Here is a 15,926-nt window from a genome sequence, read left to right as displayed (position 1 = left end):
ATCCCTCCCTCCCCAGCAGAACCCTGGGTATGTAATAGGCACTCACTTGAATGAATGGATAATTAGTATCCCTTTTTCTGGTCTTCTGAATAATATATTTTTTTCCCTACCCAAATTTTTGCAACCTCTCTGAAATTCCATTTTAATTAGCCTTTAATGAAAATAACAACTTAGGTGCAAGTATGTAATATATAATAACAATAGTTTTCTTTTCTCTTGAAGCTACATATGGCAGTACTTACAGTAAGTAAATATTGAAGGACCAAGACTCTGTCTATACTTTGTTGTCGTTTGATGAGTAAAACATTAAAACAGTACTCTCCCTCTGCCCTCTTGAATTCCTTTATCTGTCTTATGACATTTTGGAATAAAGAATTAGAAGTTTTTATAAAAGATCACAAAATATATATATCTTTGGTATATTACAATGCATGGGAAAATATATACGATATACTATCTGCTTCATCTATTGGCTATCAGGATTTTATCTGAGTTATTTTATAAACTTGAAATTTTTATTTTTGAAGTTTTGTAGACTTTTTTTGAAGTTTTGTATACTTCTGAGTATAGCATGGTGAATGTAGGTAAGAATAGAAAGAAAATGAGGAGATGCTATTGAGAGTTTCAGATATATGATTTATTTAAGAAATTTTAAACCACGAAAAATTATTTAGAATTTGTAACTCAGTCACAATAATCATAAATATCTGTTTTTCAATTTCCTTATAGTCAGTATTCACAGACTATTCTAAAGACTCTGTGTTATAGAATAAGAGCTTATTCTATCTCTAGTCTGAACTACATATCTTAAGATATATCTGTATATATACACACACACATATATATGTGTGTGTGTATATATATATATATATATATGTATATATATATATATATATATATATAAAATTCTCAGTACTCAATGAATATAGCACAAACTGAATTCTTTACCTAGAACATGCATTCTGTGAGGAATAATCTTCCGTTTCAGAAATTAAATGCTGCTTATTTTTCCTTAAACAGCTTTACACAAATCCCAAGGAACCTGAGGTAAGAACACATATAGAAATGTGCAGTGTATGTATATTATATTTAAAAATGTTTATCTGAGTTGAGGCCATAGATTATGTTACTAGCAAAGTAACTCATAGTGAGCTCTTTCAGTGTGTTTTTAATAAACTTCAGCAATTCTTTATTATGAGGTTTTTACAACTACTTAGAGGCATTGAAAAAAAAAAGCATTGAGTAGAACCGATTCTATTCCCTAACATGTTAACATTAAGAATCTCTGCTTATATAAATACCATATTTTATTACTTATTTTAACTGATTCTGAATCCTTTCTGTTTGTGGCCTTTGGAAGACATGGCATAATTCTAAATTTTTTTTTTTTTCCCAACTAAATTCTCCCTGTCTTATTGATCTTTTTATAGATTTTCAGAGCTTTACCTATTTGTTTCTCTCTCTAAATGTCTTCCCTCTGCTTTTTGAGCCCTACTCATTCTCAAGGCCCACTTATGTTTTAATATTTCATGAAAGTCTCTTTGCCTATTCTGTTCACACTAATTTCTTCCTTTTCTAAATTCCTTTTCCAGCAGGACCTCACAATTTAACACCCTCAACTGATTTATGGAGATTATCTCCCTAACCAAATTGTGAATTCTTGAGGAGAAGAGTCTTGTCTTGTTTTCTGTCTCCCAGAGTGAATATTATAGTCCTGGACACATAATAGTTACTTGTGCTACTTCAAATGGTAGCTGTGGCGGTAGCATAGAAATAGAGGGAGAAGCCTTTTTCCTTCTCATTCTATTCTCTTTATTCTCCTCGTAGCTTTCTTTCCTCTTCCCTTTCCTTTTTCCTTGCTTTCAGTTTTCCTTCTATAAGCCAGTGGATTTAATCTTAGTGGCAGTCAAGACTAAATTAAGCATTTTTAGTCTTTAACATCCTTGATTGGCAAGATTGTACATAGCTGTTTGAGCAAGGTGGAAGAAAATTATTGGCACATAGTGATGGACAGCAATTTCTCAATGCCCAAATTACCTCTATTTATGTTTGTCTCTTGTGTAGTTTCAAATGCTTTTTTTCCCCTGTAGATCTGAGGAGAAGTTCCCTAATAAATTGTAAAGAAATCGATCACTACCTTAGTGCAATAAATTATTATATTTTCTTATGCGTGTAAAACTCCTAGTCTGAAATGCTAAGCAAATTGGGCTTAAATACAGAAAAATCTTACCCAGTGGGAAAAAAGTATTAAATGAGCTTTGATGCAGGCAATATATATAATAATGAAGTTAGAAAACAAAATTTTGTTTATGGTCATGCCGCCCTGAACAAGCCTGATCCCATCTGATTTCAGAAGCTAAGCAGGGTCGGGCCCAGATAGTACTTGGATGGGAGACCACCTAGGAAGACCAGGTGGTGTAGGCATAAAAAATTTTTAAAAAATAAGGGATTGTAAGCTGACAAGGTCCTTGCAATCTGTGAGGTTAACCAAGGGTTGCCTCGCCTAAAAAAGAAAACAATATTTTATTTTATGATTAGTTCTGAGCTGTCATGACCCAGAAAAAGTGTTTTGAACACTTACAGATTCTTCCCTATGGCAGTGATCTCTGGCTTTTCTGTGCTCATGGCACACTTTTGATTACTAGAAAATTTGGTGGCATGTCTGAAGGTATTAAAAGACTCAAAAAGACACCAAACAAATCTGTAATAATTACAGTATAACTATGTATAGCAATATTCATAGTGCCTGTAAGTATCCATGGGGTTACACTGTTTTACGGTTGATGTTTAGCATCAAGACACTAATAGAACTGTTTACCTCCCTAATCTCATTCTTTTATAAACTCACAAAACAATAATAAACACAGTCTTTCTTTGGAATTTATCTGATATTGCACCATGTTGTTTGACTCATATCCATAGAAGTGTATCCTCCTCTAAAGAAAGCTAAATAAACAATAACAATGTTAATATTTACCTGAAGCAAAAATACATTTTACACATAGATTAAAATTTGAAGCACTCTTTTGAAGAGTCTGTCCTGGTACACAATTGAGAATCTCTGTCTTAAATCGAAAATGTGCTTACCTAGTCCAAAGGCCAACAGAGTTTTGAGCATTATTGCACAAAGTTGTGGTTCTTCTGCACCTGAAGTTTTGTTCTGGTTTCTCTATCTCATGAAAGAAGTAAAATGACAAAAGTAACTAAAGTTACTAAAGTGAAGAGGGATAGTGTAGCTTTTCTACAGACATATACTACAAAACGTGTGGAGGTATTAATAAGATGTGTAAGCCAAAATGTAAATATGTTAAGGAAAGATTTACACAACTCACTGCAGAATAGACCTATAAAGAATTACTAAATGTGAATATTGTGAGGACACAAATCTTACTGTTTTACCATCTTTCCTTTGTGACTATTGGAGGTGGTTCAACACCCACTTTTAACAGACTGCTTCAGGAACTTAACTCTAGATGGTTTCTTTTTAGCCACAATATGCTTTTAGAGATTGTATGTTTTTTATTATTTTTAAAAAATCTTTGTTGAAATCCTTGATGAAATGCTAATTAAGTGTGAACTGTACACTGGCTGAATATTTATTCACTCAGCAAATATTAATTAGGTTCTCTTTATGGGCCTAGCACTGTTCAAGGTATAAAAACACATGAGGTAATGGGATAGACAAGGTCCCTTCTCTCTGGAAGCTTAATTCTAATGAGGGAATGTAAAAAATAAACAAATAAACGAAGATTAGCAAATCGATTTCAGATAGTTTATAATGCTGTGTAGAAAAGAAGAGAAGGTAGTATGCTGGAGAGTGCTGAAACTGGCAATGAAGGAGGAGGGATAGGAGGGCAGTCCATGGAAGGCCTCCCTTATGGGTCACTGTTTGAGCTGAGACTGAATAAGCCAGAGGAGTCAGCCTATGTAGGTCTGTGAGAGGCAATGGCATGTGAGTAGCTGAATAACACCCTAGTTAATATTTCAGGTACTGGAGTCAAATCCCAGCTCTGCCACTTAATTAGCTTCATCTAAGGTAATAATACCTACCTCAGAGTGTTGGCTACATAAGAATAAATAGATGTAGAATATTTAGGGCAGTCTTTGAATATTATAATTATTATCATCAACTGGAGACAACATGTTACAGAATACAGCTGTGCAAGGATCGTAGGGCAGAAAGGCTACTTGTATGTTCGTGGACAGGGAGGGTACCCTGAGCCTGGAACCTAGGGAGTGGGAGGGAAAGAGGCAGGAGATAAGGTCAGCAACAAAGGCAGAGAATAGATTGGTAAGGCCTTATGGATCAAGGTAAATTTTGGTTTTATTCTAAAGACATGGTCTGATTTTTATTTTCAAAAACTCTTTTTGACCATAGAATAGAGAATGAATTATAGGAGGAGTGATTTGGAAGCAAGTGGATAAAATGAAGAGAGATGGTGGTGGCTTGGATAGGGCAATAGTAGTGAAGATGAAGAGAATCAGATGGACTTGGAATATGCTTTGGAGACAGACTTGAAAAAAATCTATTTTGCCAATGAATTGGAATGTAGAGGAAGAAGGAGAGCCTGTATATGTTTCTGTTGCCTTGGTTGATATGGATATATTCAGTGTGATTAATAAAAACCATTGATGAGCTGTTTAAAGGGTCGTCTTTATTGAGCAACACATCAATCTAAAAAGGAGGAGGACATTATATGAAGTGTTAAGAAGAGACTAGTGCTTGCCATAAATATATACTTCCTTGATCAATCAGAGTCAGATTAGAGTTATTAAGGATTAGCATCTTCTGTAAAACAATTACGAACATAATTCTTTTATTCTTTGCTTCAGGGACCAAATAATAAACTGTTAATAAAATTGTCAATTACTAAAAGATCTACTCTTGATACAATTTAAAAAACAAAAGAAAGTTCAGGGCATCAAAAGCTAGAGTTGGTTGAGAAACATGGGCAGGCAGGGAGAATAAGCATTGTTTGTTTGACAGTGCAATTACACCCAGCATCAGTGGAGAGGATGCTGTATAGTTAACCTTTTTTTCTGCAGTGAACCTGTTGCTATAGGCACCTCTAGTCTCACATACCTCTCCTATTGTACGGTTGTCCCTTGGTATCCTTGGGGATTGGTTCCAGGACCTCTGCAGATAAAAAAATCTGTGGATGCTCAAGTTCCTTATGTCAAGTGGATTTGTATATGCATATAACCTACGCACATCTTTCTACTATACTTTTAATCACCTCTAGATTACTTATTACTATAATTACTAAATATACAGAGTAAGTGCTCTGTAAATAGTTGTTATACTGTATTGTTTAGGGAATAATGACAAATTTGTACATGTTCTGTACAGATGCAACCATCATAGGCCTAACTACATAGTACACATCAGCAACTACATAACATTTTTTTTCTCAAATATTTTTGATCTGTGGTTCGTTGAATCCACAAATGTGGGACTTGCAGATACAGAGAGCTAATTGTATTCACAAAGTACTTGGTTTGATTTCTTAAGTAGAGTGTCTTACTAGAAAAATATTTTTCTCTTTTAAAATTAACTCCATTACAAATCAGTTCTTCGAGCTGAAGCAGCATGAGCTTATTTCTCTAGGACCTGACCACTTGTGATTAATGGAATACCAAATCTTAGAATAGAGAAAAGTAAGAAGAACATTGAGACTTTTTCTATTAATCTAACATCTTCATTTCCACATTGTCAAGGAACAAATACTGAAACAGAGGAATGAAAGGTATTTTTTGTGTTCTGACTTAAACTCACATACCCTTTGCCTGTTTTTAACACCTTCTCCAGCTCTGTGGACAAACAACAATGTATCTGGGCCAAATGTTTGCTTCAACTACTAGACAATCATTTTGAGCTTATCTCTCATGAGGAAATTTGTCCTTTATTTCTAGCTTTCTTAACAGTGAGGAGAGCAGATAGCAGTAGTATCTAGTTTTTAGTGCAGGATCAAAAAAAACCAAGACCTGAAATCATTGATTCTGGTTCCTTTTCTAATTTTTCCAGTTTTCCTGTTGCCATTCTAGTTTTCCCTGAATTACTACAGTAGCCTCTTAATTGCTCTCATGGTTTCCACTTCTTCCCTTCTGCATTCTTAAAATAGCCAGGGTGATCTTTAAAAATACAAATCACTCCCATGCTTAAAATCCTTCAATGTAGAATAAATACTAAACCCCTTACCATGGCCAACGAGGCCCCAAAACCTCCTCTACAATCTCATCTCCTACACTCTCACCCTTGCTTACTTATTGCCAGCCACTTGACCTCCTCTTTGATTCAGAAAGAGCCATTTTTTTCCCCTCCTTTAGTGCCTTTGCATTGCTGTTTCTCCTGCCTGGGGCACCCCACTGTCCTCCAGATTTGCACATGACTGACCCCTGTTATCAGTGAGGCTCAGCTCAAACATGACCTCTTTAGAGAGGCCTTCCTTGGCCTTTCCAAACCAAATCAGCACCTCTCCCCTTCTGTACCCTCTGTCACAGCATCTGCTTCATATTGTTCACAGTACTTATTACGATCTGAAATTATCTTATTTTATTTGTTTACCTATTTACTGACTATCTCTCTCTCCAGGCTATATAGTCCAGAAAAACAGGGACCTTTTTTTTTTTTGTCATTTTCACAACATGACTTTAGTGCCTGACACAAAGTTTAGTAAATATCTGTTATATGAATGAATGGTTTCTCAACCAGTTCCACTGTTATTTACCTATGCTGGGTCAGATACTTGACTCTGTACCTTAGTTTTTCCAGCTTTAAAATTGTAACAATAGCGTTTGCCATTGAAGTCATTTTTACCACAGAGGAGAAAAATTGTTATCTTTATATCTGCAAATATTACTCCTGAATAATGTAATGCTGTGAAATAAACAGGTAAGGAAATATAGTAGGTACATAATGAAAATGTTCCTTATTGATTTCTTTCTCTATTCCCTTTGATGTTTCTAGAAAGTGACTGAGATATACCAGTTCAAATTCAAATACACAAAAGAAGGAGTCACTATGGATTTTGACAGGTAGAATCTAATTGTTTGATGAACATGCGAAATATATAGGATTGAGGTAAACATAAGCCTCTTGAGGCCAGAGATAGAGCTTATACTTCCTTTGTAAATTCCCCAACAATCCCACAAAAAATCCATTGTTATAAAAAAGGGATTGTAATAATTATTTACATTTCTGAAATCCATAGATTACTGGTAGGAATAGAGGCTTCCTTTGCCTCTTTCCCTCTTTCCCTCATAGGTGATGTTAGTAGGATCTAAAGGCAGTTAAGTTCAGTGGTTACGAGTTTCATTTCATAAGGCAGAAAGACCTAGCTTGGAGCTCCAGCTCTGACTATGAATAGTTATATAATGTTGGACAGATAACTCAGTCTCCCTAAATATTGGTTTTCTCGTCTGCACAGTGAAGTTAATAATATCTACTTCATGTGGTTGCTGTGATTATTAAGTTTTAATGCATATATAAAGCTTTGCCCATGCTTGGCACATAATAAACACTCAGTTAATGGTACCTAAGTGGTGGTGGCAGTGGTACTTTGTGGGCGGCACAGGAGTAGGCATTAATGAGGCTGTCTACGTGGTGTTGATTGAAGAACTCCATAGGCTCTTTCTATCCACTAAAACAACATTTCTCAATTGCTATGCCAAGATATTGATCCTTTCTGCCCTCAATATAGCCAGACTGGACCTGGGGTAGATGAAACCCCTGAACTATCTGCTTATAGACACAAACATTCTCATATGCTTACCCAAATATGTTGTACAAATATAATTATCTATACGTGTCCCTATATGGAAAAGACTGGAAAGCACTGCATTTTCCTATCAAGTCTAAAATTCCAAACTTTAGATATACTAATGGATTAAATAGCAAAGACAAGGACATTTGCTTCAGAAGGTCCTTAGTGCAAATGGAGATGTTTTATTGAGGAGCAACATTTATTTTCTTCCCAGTAGCTTTTGGATTCAGATAGAGCTAAAAATTGCTGATGAGATTGAATAGAAGAAGGTGGAGCAGATGATGGTGAAAAGCTTTTGGTAGCAGAGGGCTCCACATCAGGAGGATGAGTTTCCCAGAAAGAAATGGCTAAAGAGAAATGTGGCCTAATTCTCAATTCTCTATACTCTTAGCCCTGTTTCATTTACTGCAAGTTTGAGGATTTCTCTCCAAGATTCACTTCCTTAATTATCTTCTCATTTGTAAAACTTACAGACAGTACTAGGATGTGAAGAGAAAGTCAGTTCTAGGAATGAGAATTAGAATATTCATCATCATTAGCTAACATTTGCATAGCACTTTACAGATTGTACAGCACTTTTTATATATATTCTCTTACATAAAACATTTGCCTTTTGCTCTCTAACATTTAAATGTAAGTACTACTGACAACCAGACTACTCTCTTTAGTTATAAAAGCACATATGCCAAGAGGTAAGCAATGAAACAGAAAGGCCAAATTTTTCAGCTACTAAGGAAGAGAGAGGGTAATGCATATTACTCATTTCCTAGAAACCAAAGGTAGGCATTTGTTTAAATGATCATTCTTATAAAATTATCTTATCATCTCTTCCATAGTAAAGATAATTTCTCTTTTAAAAGGGAGTCTTGAATATGATTTTACAAGAATATGATGTATATTGTAAGATCTCATGAACTAGATAGCTATAGCCCTTCACTCTGGTTACCTATTTCAAATTGGTAAATCCTGGTAGACAAAACTTCTAAGTTGTTCAAAAGTGAAACAAGAGCAAATGTATTTACTTAATATTTGTTTTATGAATTCACACTGCCTCCAGTAGTAGTTCAATTACTTAGGATTATTTTTCAGTATTAAGTGCTTATTATGTGAAAGACATTGTGCAGATATATTGCAGTCATAGTCCTTTCTGGAAACTACTCAAATGTGAGACTAATTGGGGAAGAAAATTTTAGAGAGAAGGAAAGAATATTTAGCGTTGAAAGGTAATTTAGTCTAATTTGTTCATTCACTCATTAATTCAGCAAAAGTTTATTATGTACTTATTGTAGCTGGGCACCAAACTTAGTATTGTGGAGATGAAAGATATAGCCATTTATAGTCTAGAGGGGGACATACAAACAGTTATAAACAGGGATGAGGTATGGAGATTAACAGGGAATACTTCCTTGAAGAGGTGACACAAGAGCATGATTAAAGGATGAATTCAGGAGAGTCATGAAGAGAATTGGGAAAAGCAAAAAATAAGCAATGTGAACAGCATATGCAAATACACATGGATGAAAAGGAACCGGTAGGAGTTGCAGATGAAGGTGGAGATGAGGGCACAGCTGGTCCTGAAAGGCATTATACACACAACTCTTGATTTTGGTTGAAAGGTGATGAATGTAATAGAAGAATTTTAAGCAAGAGAGTGACATGAGCAGATTTTCCTATTAGGAATATTATTTCGGCAGTGATGTGGATAATGTTTTGCAGTGTGAACAAAAAGAAAAGCAGGAAGAATAGTCATTATCATAAGCCATGTAAGAATGAGGAGGGGATTTCTCTGAGGGATAACCATATGGTAGAAAGAGCTAGGGCTGATGATTGATTTTATACTGGAAGAAGGGTAGAAGGGTGTATGTGAACTCATCTCACAAATGAGCTCCTGACCTAGAGTGTCTAAGTGACTTGACTGAGGTCATTCAGCTACTTAGCAGCAGAGCCAGTATTAGATGTCAAGTTTCCTAATTCCAAATCCATTGCTCTAAAAACTATAGCATGTGGTTGTAAATCTAATTTTAAAAAATCAGGTTATATTTAAAATACCTTAAAGGAACTTGCTATGTAAGAAATCCTTTGTATAAACATTGCAAAAAGTACAATCTCTCCTCTAATTTACATTCTAAAAATAGTCTCTAGTGTCCTATTTAATCGTATAGTAAAAAGTTTTATATTGTATATGATTGAAAAATATGCTGTTTTTTTTTATGTGGTTATAGCAGTAATACAAGCTTCGAAAGTGGAACAAATAGTGAAGATATTAAGAAAGCTAGTGTTCTACTGATTCGTAAATTGTATATATTAACGCAGAACCTTGGACCCCTTCCTAATGATGTTATACTTACTATGAAGCTCCACTACTATAATGCAGGTAGGTGGAGACTCCAGTCAAATTCCTTCTTAAGTATTGAAATAATATTTTATATAAATAGAAGGATTTTGCAAGTATCTGAAAGAGATGTCTGTTGCTATATATGGAAGATTAATCTGACTTGTTTTGTTGAAACTCAGTTTTCTTCTCTTTTCATTTTACAGTGACCCCACATGATTACCAGCCCCCTGGTTTTAAAGAAGGGGTAAACTCACACTTCCTGCTGTTTGACGGGGAGCCCGTAAACCTACAAGTGGGAATAGTCTCAACTGGCTTTCATAGCATGAAAGTAAAAGTTACAACCGAAGCCACCAGAGTGTCTGATTTGGAGAACAGTCTCTTTCAGGAGAACAACACTACTGAGATTGCCCATCAGGGTCTAGACTGCGATGAGGAAGAAGAAGAATGCAACAACCACGTAAGGCAAAGCTCTAGTGATGCTCTACTTCTTTGGTTAAAAATAGTTGACATTTTTCAGTTCCTACACAGACCATATCATAATAACAGAGTCTAGTGGAGTGTGCCAGGTATAAAAACAGAAACAAAACTAACCCCTAACCTCAAGGAGTCTTTATTCTAAAAAAGTACTATTTCAAGAAGGAAATATATTTTATTAGAGGAAATTGTCCATGACTAGAAGAAAAAGACTTTCCAATATACTTCTTTTGTGAAAAGTACCCATGAATTTAGAAAATTTGGGATTTCCTTTCTTTCATTTATAAGTAACAAATGTACTCAAAAAGAGTGTGGAGGCTTTGCTAGAAATAAATGATGGAGATTTATTTAAGGGTCTTAGAGTTTACAAACTGGAAACACAACTAGGCAAAAACCTGGAAGTGTTCCAAAGAGAAAGAAAAGTTAAAAGTTGTTACGGCAAAAGTACATTCTTAAGAATCGTCAGTCCTGCATTCTTAGCCTTAGTATTGGTCCACGATGGTTATCAGCCAAATGACAAGCAGTCAAGATGTTGGATGCCAGGTGGTCTGGAAGATGGGTGTGAGGAGATCTGGTCACGTCCTAGTGATCTGGATAATGGATGTCAGGTGGATGTACACATGAGTCCTTCAGGGGTAATTAGAGGGTTATCTGAAGGTCTATATGTATATCCAGGTATTTGCACAGGACTGGAAAGTTCAAAAAAATTTAAGTTTCCAGAATAGTTAGAACAAGAATGGAGTCTTTCCTCATGCCGCAACTTTCGTAATGTTAATAATTTTAGCAGCTTGGTTAAAGTGACTCCATTTTATATGTTCCTTATTTTTACTCTTTCTTCACTTATTTTTAGGACTTAAAAATATTCTAGGTATTCATTTACTCATATTCACTATAAGTATAAATAAGTTCTTGATTACTAGGGTAATTGGGTGGGAGGGAGTTGAGGGAGAAAAAAGTTATGGATAAACTCAAGTTATAGTGAAAACAAAATGATAGTCAGCTTTTGGTTATGTGGAGAGAGACAAGCTTTGAGGCTAGGTCTCTGGAGAAAGCCAAGAGGCTGGGGTTGAAGCCACTGGAACCAAACAAGCTCTGAGCCCTTTACTTTCCTACTTCCTCAAGGAGAGGCTTGGTGTTGAGTACTCACTGTGCCCTAGGTAAATCCACACTCTGTTGTCTGGGTAAGAAAGTTTACTGAATGCCAACATTGTATTAAAAGGGTTCTGAAGATGTGGTTCCATAGTGTAGTGGTTAGCACATCTGCTCTACACGCAGAAGGTCCTGGGTTCACACCCTAGTGGAGCCATGGTCCATGGTCTATGGCCATGCTACCCTGAACAAGCCCAATGTCTGATCTCGGAAGCTAAGCAGGGTCGGGCCTGGTTAGTACTTCGATGGGAGATCACCTAGGAAAACCAGGTGCTGTAGGCATAAATAATAATAATTAAAAAAAAGGGTTCTGAGTTAGACATGAAGAATTTCCAGATGCCTAGTGGGAAAGAATGCTATAAAATCTTTTTGGGGGCTTTTTAAAGATTAGGATGCTAATTTATTTGCTTGAGATAGTTTGAGTCCTACTTAAAGATAGATGACTATAGTAGGTAACCTTTGAAGGTTCCTTCTAGTTCTTTAATTCTATATTATGTTTAATACAGAGAAAAGAGTCTTAATTCAGTTAATAAAAATAACCAAACAACAGGATTTTTTTTTTTTCAGTTTTAGTAAGTATTTTCCTAATGTCACACATGATAATAGCTTTAGATTTTGCTGCAAATTTCTTTTGATTCTACTCAAGGAAGATATAGCTAACATAGATTGGTTTAAAAAATAAAGGTTAAGCAAAGAATGAGCATATGTTAATTGGATTTTTATCTTTTAAAATTAAGAATTTCTTTTTACCAACTGAAAGCCGGATAAGAGAATGAATAATTCAATGGATAGATTAAATAAGATATGCGATAACACCATTCCTACTAAATTTAGTAGGAACTATATACACTTGACTCTGACACAGGTTTGAACTGTCTGAGTCTACTTACATGCAGATTTTTTTCAATAAATACCTGTACTGTTTTCAGTCTGTGTTTGGGAGTCTATGGATGCAGAGGGCTGACTATACATGTTGATCTATGCCATTTTACATAGAGGATTTAAGCATCAATTGTTTTTGGTATCTGTAGGGGTTCTTGGAACCAATCCCCTGTGATAAAGAGGGACAACTTAAATTTTTGGGGAGTCAAAAGTTATACTTGGATTTTTGACTGTACAGGGGTCAGTGCCCCTAACCCTGGTGTTGTTCGAGGGTCAACTGTATACAAATATCAGGACTTGTGAAAAACTCAGTCAATTCAAGTTCCTCTCTCAGCTAGCCAATCATGAGAGAATAATAAGTCTAGTGAAGTGCTTATTGACATTTTCCCACTAAGAATTCTGTTGTTTCTTCATAAAATACACACACATACACACATGTGTGCATGCACACACACACACTTATACACACATAAACATGTAGAGCACTTTAATGCCTTCAAAAATATTTTATTTTGAAGTATACCATGCACAGCAGAGTATACAAAATAGTATGTGTATAGTTTAAAGAATAATGAGTATCCATATACCCTTCATTCAAGCTGAGAAATAAAACTTTGTCGCTACCTTAGAAGCCACAATGTGACCCGTCTTCATTGTACCCTCTCCTTCTCCTACAAAGGTAACCATTCTCCTAAATTCTATGATAACCCTTTCCTTAGTCTTCTGTATAGTTTTACCATCTATGAGTATATCTGCTTGTTTAAAAATTTTATAGGAATGTAATGATACTCAAGGTATTCTTCTATGATTTACTTCTTTTGCTCGAACTTCAAAAATGAGATATATCCATTGTGTGGTTGTTCATTTATTTTCACTACTGTAGACTATTGTATCTATTCTTAATATTCTTTCTTTTTAATTGTTATAAACATTCATGTCCACACCTCCTGGTATACATATGCAGGAGTATCGCTAGGAAATATACCAAAGAGTCCGGGGGCTTTTCAACTTTATTAGGTAAAACAAAACTGTTTTCCAAAGTGGTTGTACCAATTTATACTCCACTAACAGTGAAGGAGAATGCCCTATACTCTTGTCAACACAATATTATTAGAGTTTATTTTTCTGCCTATCAACTGGACATGAAATGGTCATATCACATGATTTTGATTTGCATTTCCCTGATTATTACTGAGTTTGAGCATCTTTGCATGTATTTTAGCCATTCTGGTTTTCTTATATATAAAGTAACTATTCAAGCCTTTCATGCATTTTTCTATTGGGTTATTTATCTTTTTCTTCTTTGATTTAAAAAATGTATTCCACATAATTCTTTTTTACTCATTTGTGTTGCAGTATTCTTTTTTCAGGATTGTGGCTTGTCTTTTTATTTTCTTTAAGCTGTCTTTTGCTAAAGAGTTCTTAATTTTGATGTAGTCAAATCTTTTCCTCTAATATGTGCTTTTGGATAGTCTTAAGAAATCTTTCTTTACCTGATGTCATTTATAATATTCTCCTATATTCTAAAAGTTTTAAGGTTTTTCTTTCTACATTTAAGTTTTTATCCCACTTAGAGTTTATTTTTATTTGTGCTATAATATAGTCCAGACTCCTTTAATATTTTTTAATCTCAGTATAAAATATATACAGAAAAATACACATATCATGATGATACAGCTCAATAAATATTAACAAACTGAATGCCAGGTCTGAGGTGAGGGTGAGGCAAATAAGGTGAGAGTGAGTGTCTCCTTAAATTTTGCTCCCTAGGTATCTTGTTTGCTTCACCCTTGCCCCAGCCCTGTGGAATAAACATGTGAAATCAGCACCCAGACCAAGGAACAAAATACTGCCAGACCCTCAGAAAACCCAGTCTTACTTTGTAGTCACTGTTTTACTCAACAAAAATATTTCTACCTGACTTCTATTAGCATAGTTTCTTTTGTTTTTTATTTTATAGATGCAGAATCATAGAGTGTGAACAATTTTTTCACTCCACATTATGTTGCAATATTTATCCACATTTTTGCATGTTGTTGTAGACTATTCTCACTATTCATCTAGTCTTAATGGGCATTTGGATAATTTCCTATTTTTGACTATTATGAATAGTACTGAACATTCTGAACATTCTGAACATGTTTTCTAGTGAAATATGCACACATTTCTGGTGGGAATTGAACTGCTAGGAGTAGAATTGCTGGGTCAAGGGATATGTTTTAATATGTACACAAAACAATTTCCAAAGTAGTTGTGCCAATTTACACTTCTATCAGCAATATATGAGAGTTGTGGTTGCTCCACATCCTCACCGAACCTTGGCGTTTTCCATCATTTTAATTTTAGCCATTCTGGTGGGTGTGTTGTAGTATGTCATTGTGGTTTTAATTTGCATTTCCCTGATGACTAATGAATTGAGCACCTTTTAATATGTTTATTGGCCATGTTGGATATCCTCTTTTGTGAAGTCTTTTCAAGTTTTTCGTTTTTTTCTATTGGGTTCTGTTGGATTGTCTTTCAATCTTATTAATTTGTAGGTGTTCTGCACATATATTCTATGTACAAGTGCTTTGTCAGATACACGTATTGTGAATGTATCTTCAACTTTGAGTTGACTTTTTACTCTTTTATTGATGTGTTGTGATGAACAGAATATTGATTATATTAATTTCAATTAATATATTAATATAGTCCAACTTATCAATTATTTTGGAAGTTTTTATTTTTAAAATTTTTTCTAAAGTTTACAGAGACATACTTTGTTTTTCTCTAAAAAGAGGAAATACCTATAGAAACAGAAGAGATTTTTTTTAATTTTAAAGACTTTCATGAATAATTTTATACCAAAAAATATAAATACCTGACCTTTCTCTCCCCTACCTTCAGGTATTCATATATTTTGGTTTGAGTTATTCATGGAGGTCTCAATATTTTAAAATCTCTCCTATTTCTGTAGTTATCTCCCTGTTTTTATGTCCAGTGTTATTATTTGTGCTCTATTTGTTTTTCTTGGTTATATTTGCCAAAAATCATTAATTTTATCACACTTTTTAAAGTCATCTTTTGCTTGTGCTGATCACTTTTATTGCTTTTTAAATTCATTTTCTGTATCAGTCATGTTTTGCTTTTATCTTTGCCTTCTTCTGTTTCTCTGGTTTGGTCTTGTCTCTCTGACTGCAAATTGATCTTTTCATCCGTCAATATATATAGACATATATAGCATACGAGTACTTAAAATTCAACATCTCCAAATGGAATTTCAACTTCTGACCAAACATGCTCTTTCCCTCCCAGATTCCTCATCTTGGTATTGCATCATCACT

General features: G+C 34.7%; 1 protein-coding gene and 2 pseudogenes across 1 annotated transcript in view; all 3 read left to right on the top strand.

Annotated features, from left to right (window-relative positions):
- HORMAD2 (HORMA domain containing 2) overlaps window positions 1-15,926 on the top strand; it is a 74,164-nt gene that overhangs the window by 11,998 nt on the left and 46,240 nt on the right. The window contains exons 5-9 of the mRNA XM_011373335.2: window positions 223-243; window positions 1,021-1,047; window positions 6,968-7,035; window positions 9,986-10,137; window positions 10,302-10,555. Coding sequence (XP_011371637.1) covers window positions 223-243; window positions 1,021-1,047; window positions 6,968-7,035; window positions 9,986-10,137; window positions 10,302-10,555 — 522 coding nt within the window. The remainder of the gene's footprint in view (window positions 1-222; window positions 244-1,020; window positions 1,048-6,967; window positions 7,036-9,985; window positions 10,138-10,301; window positions 10,556-15,926) is intronic.
- On the top strand, window positions 2,306-2,424 carry LOC111747458 (annotated as a pseudogene).
- Window positions 11,888-12,003, top strand: LOC111747474 (annotated as a pseudogene).

This window comes from Pteropus vampyrus, unplaced genomic scaffold, assembly GCF_000151845.1.
Source record: "Pteropus vampyrus isolate Shadow unplaced genomic scaffold, Pvam_2.0 Scaffold223, whole genome shotgun sequence".
Taxonomy (NCBI): Eukaryota; Metazoa; Chordata; class Mammalia; order Chiroptera; family Pteropodidae; genus Pteropus; species Pteropus vampyrus.
This window is presented reverse-complemented; position numbering and strand designations above follow the sequence as displayed.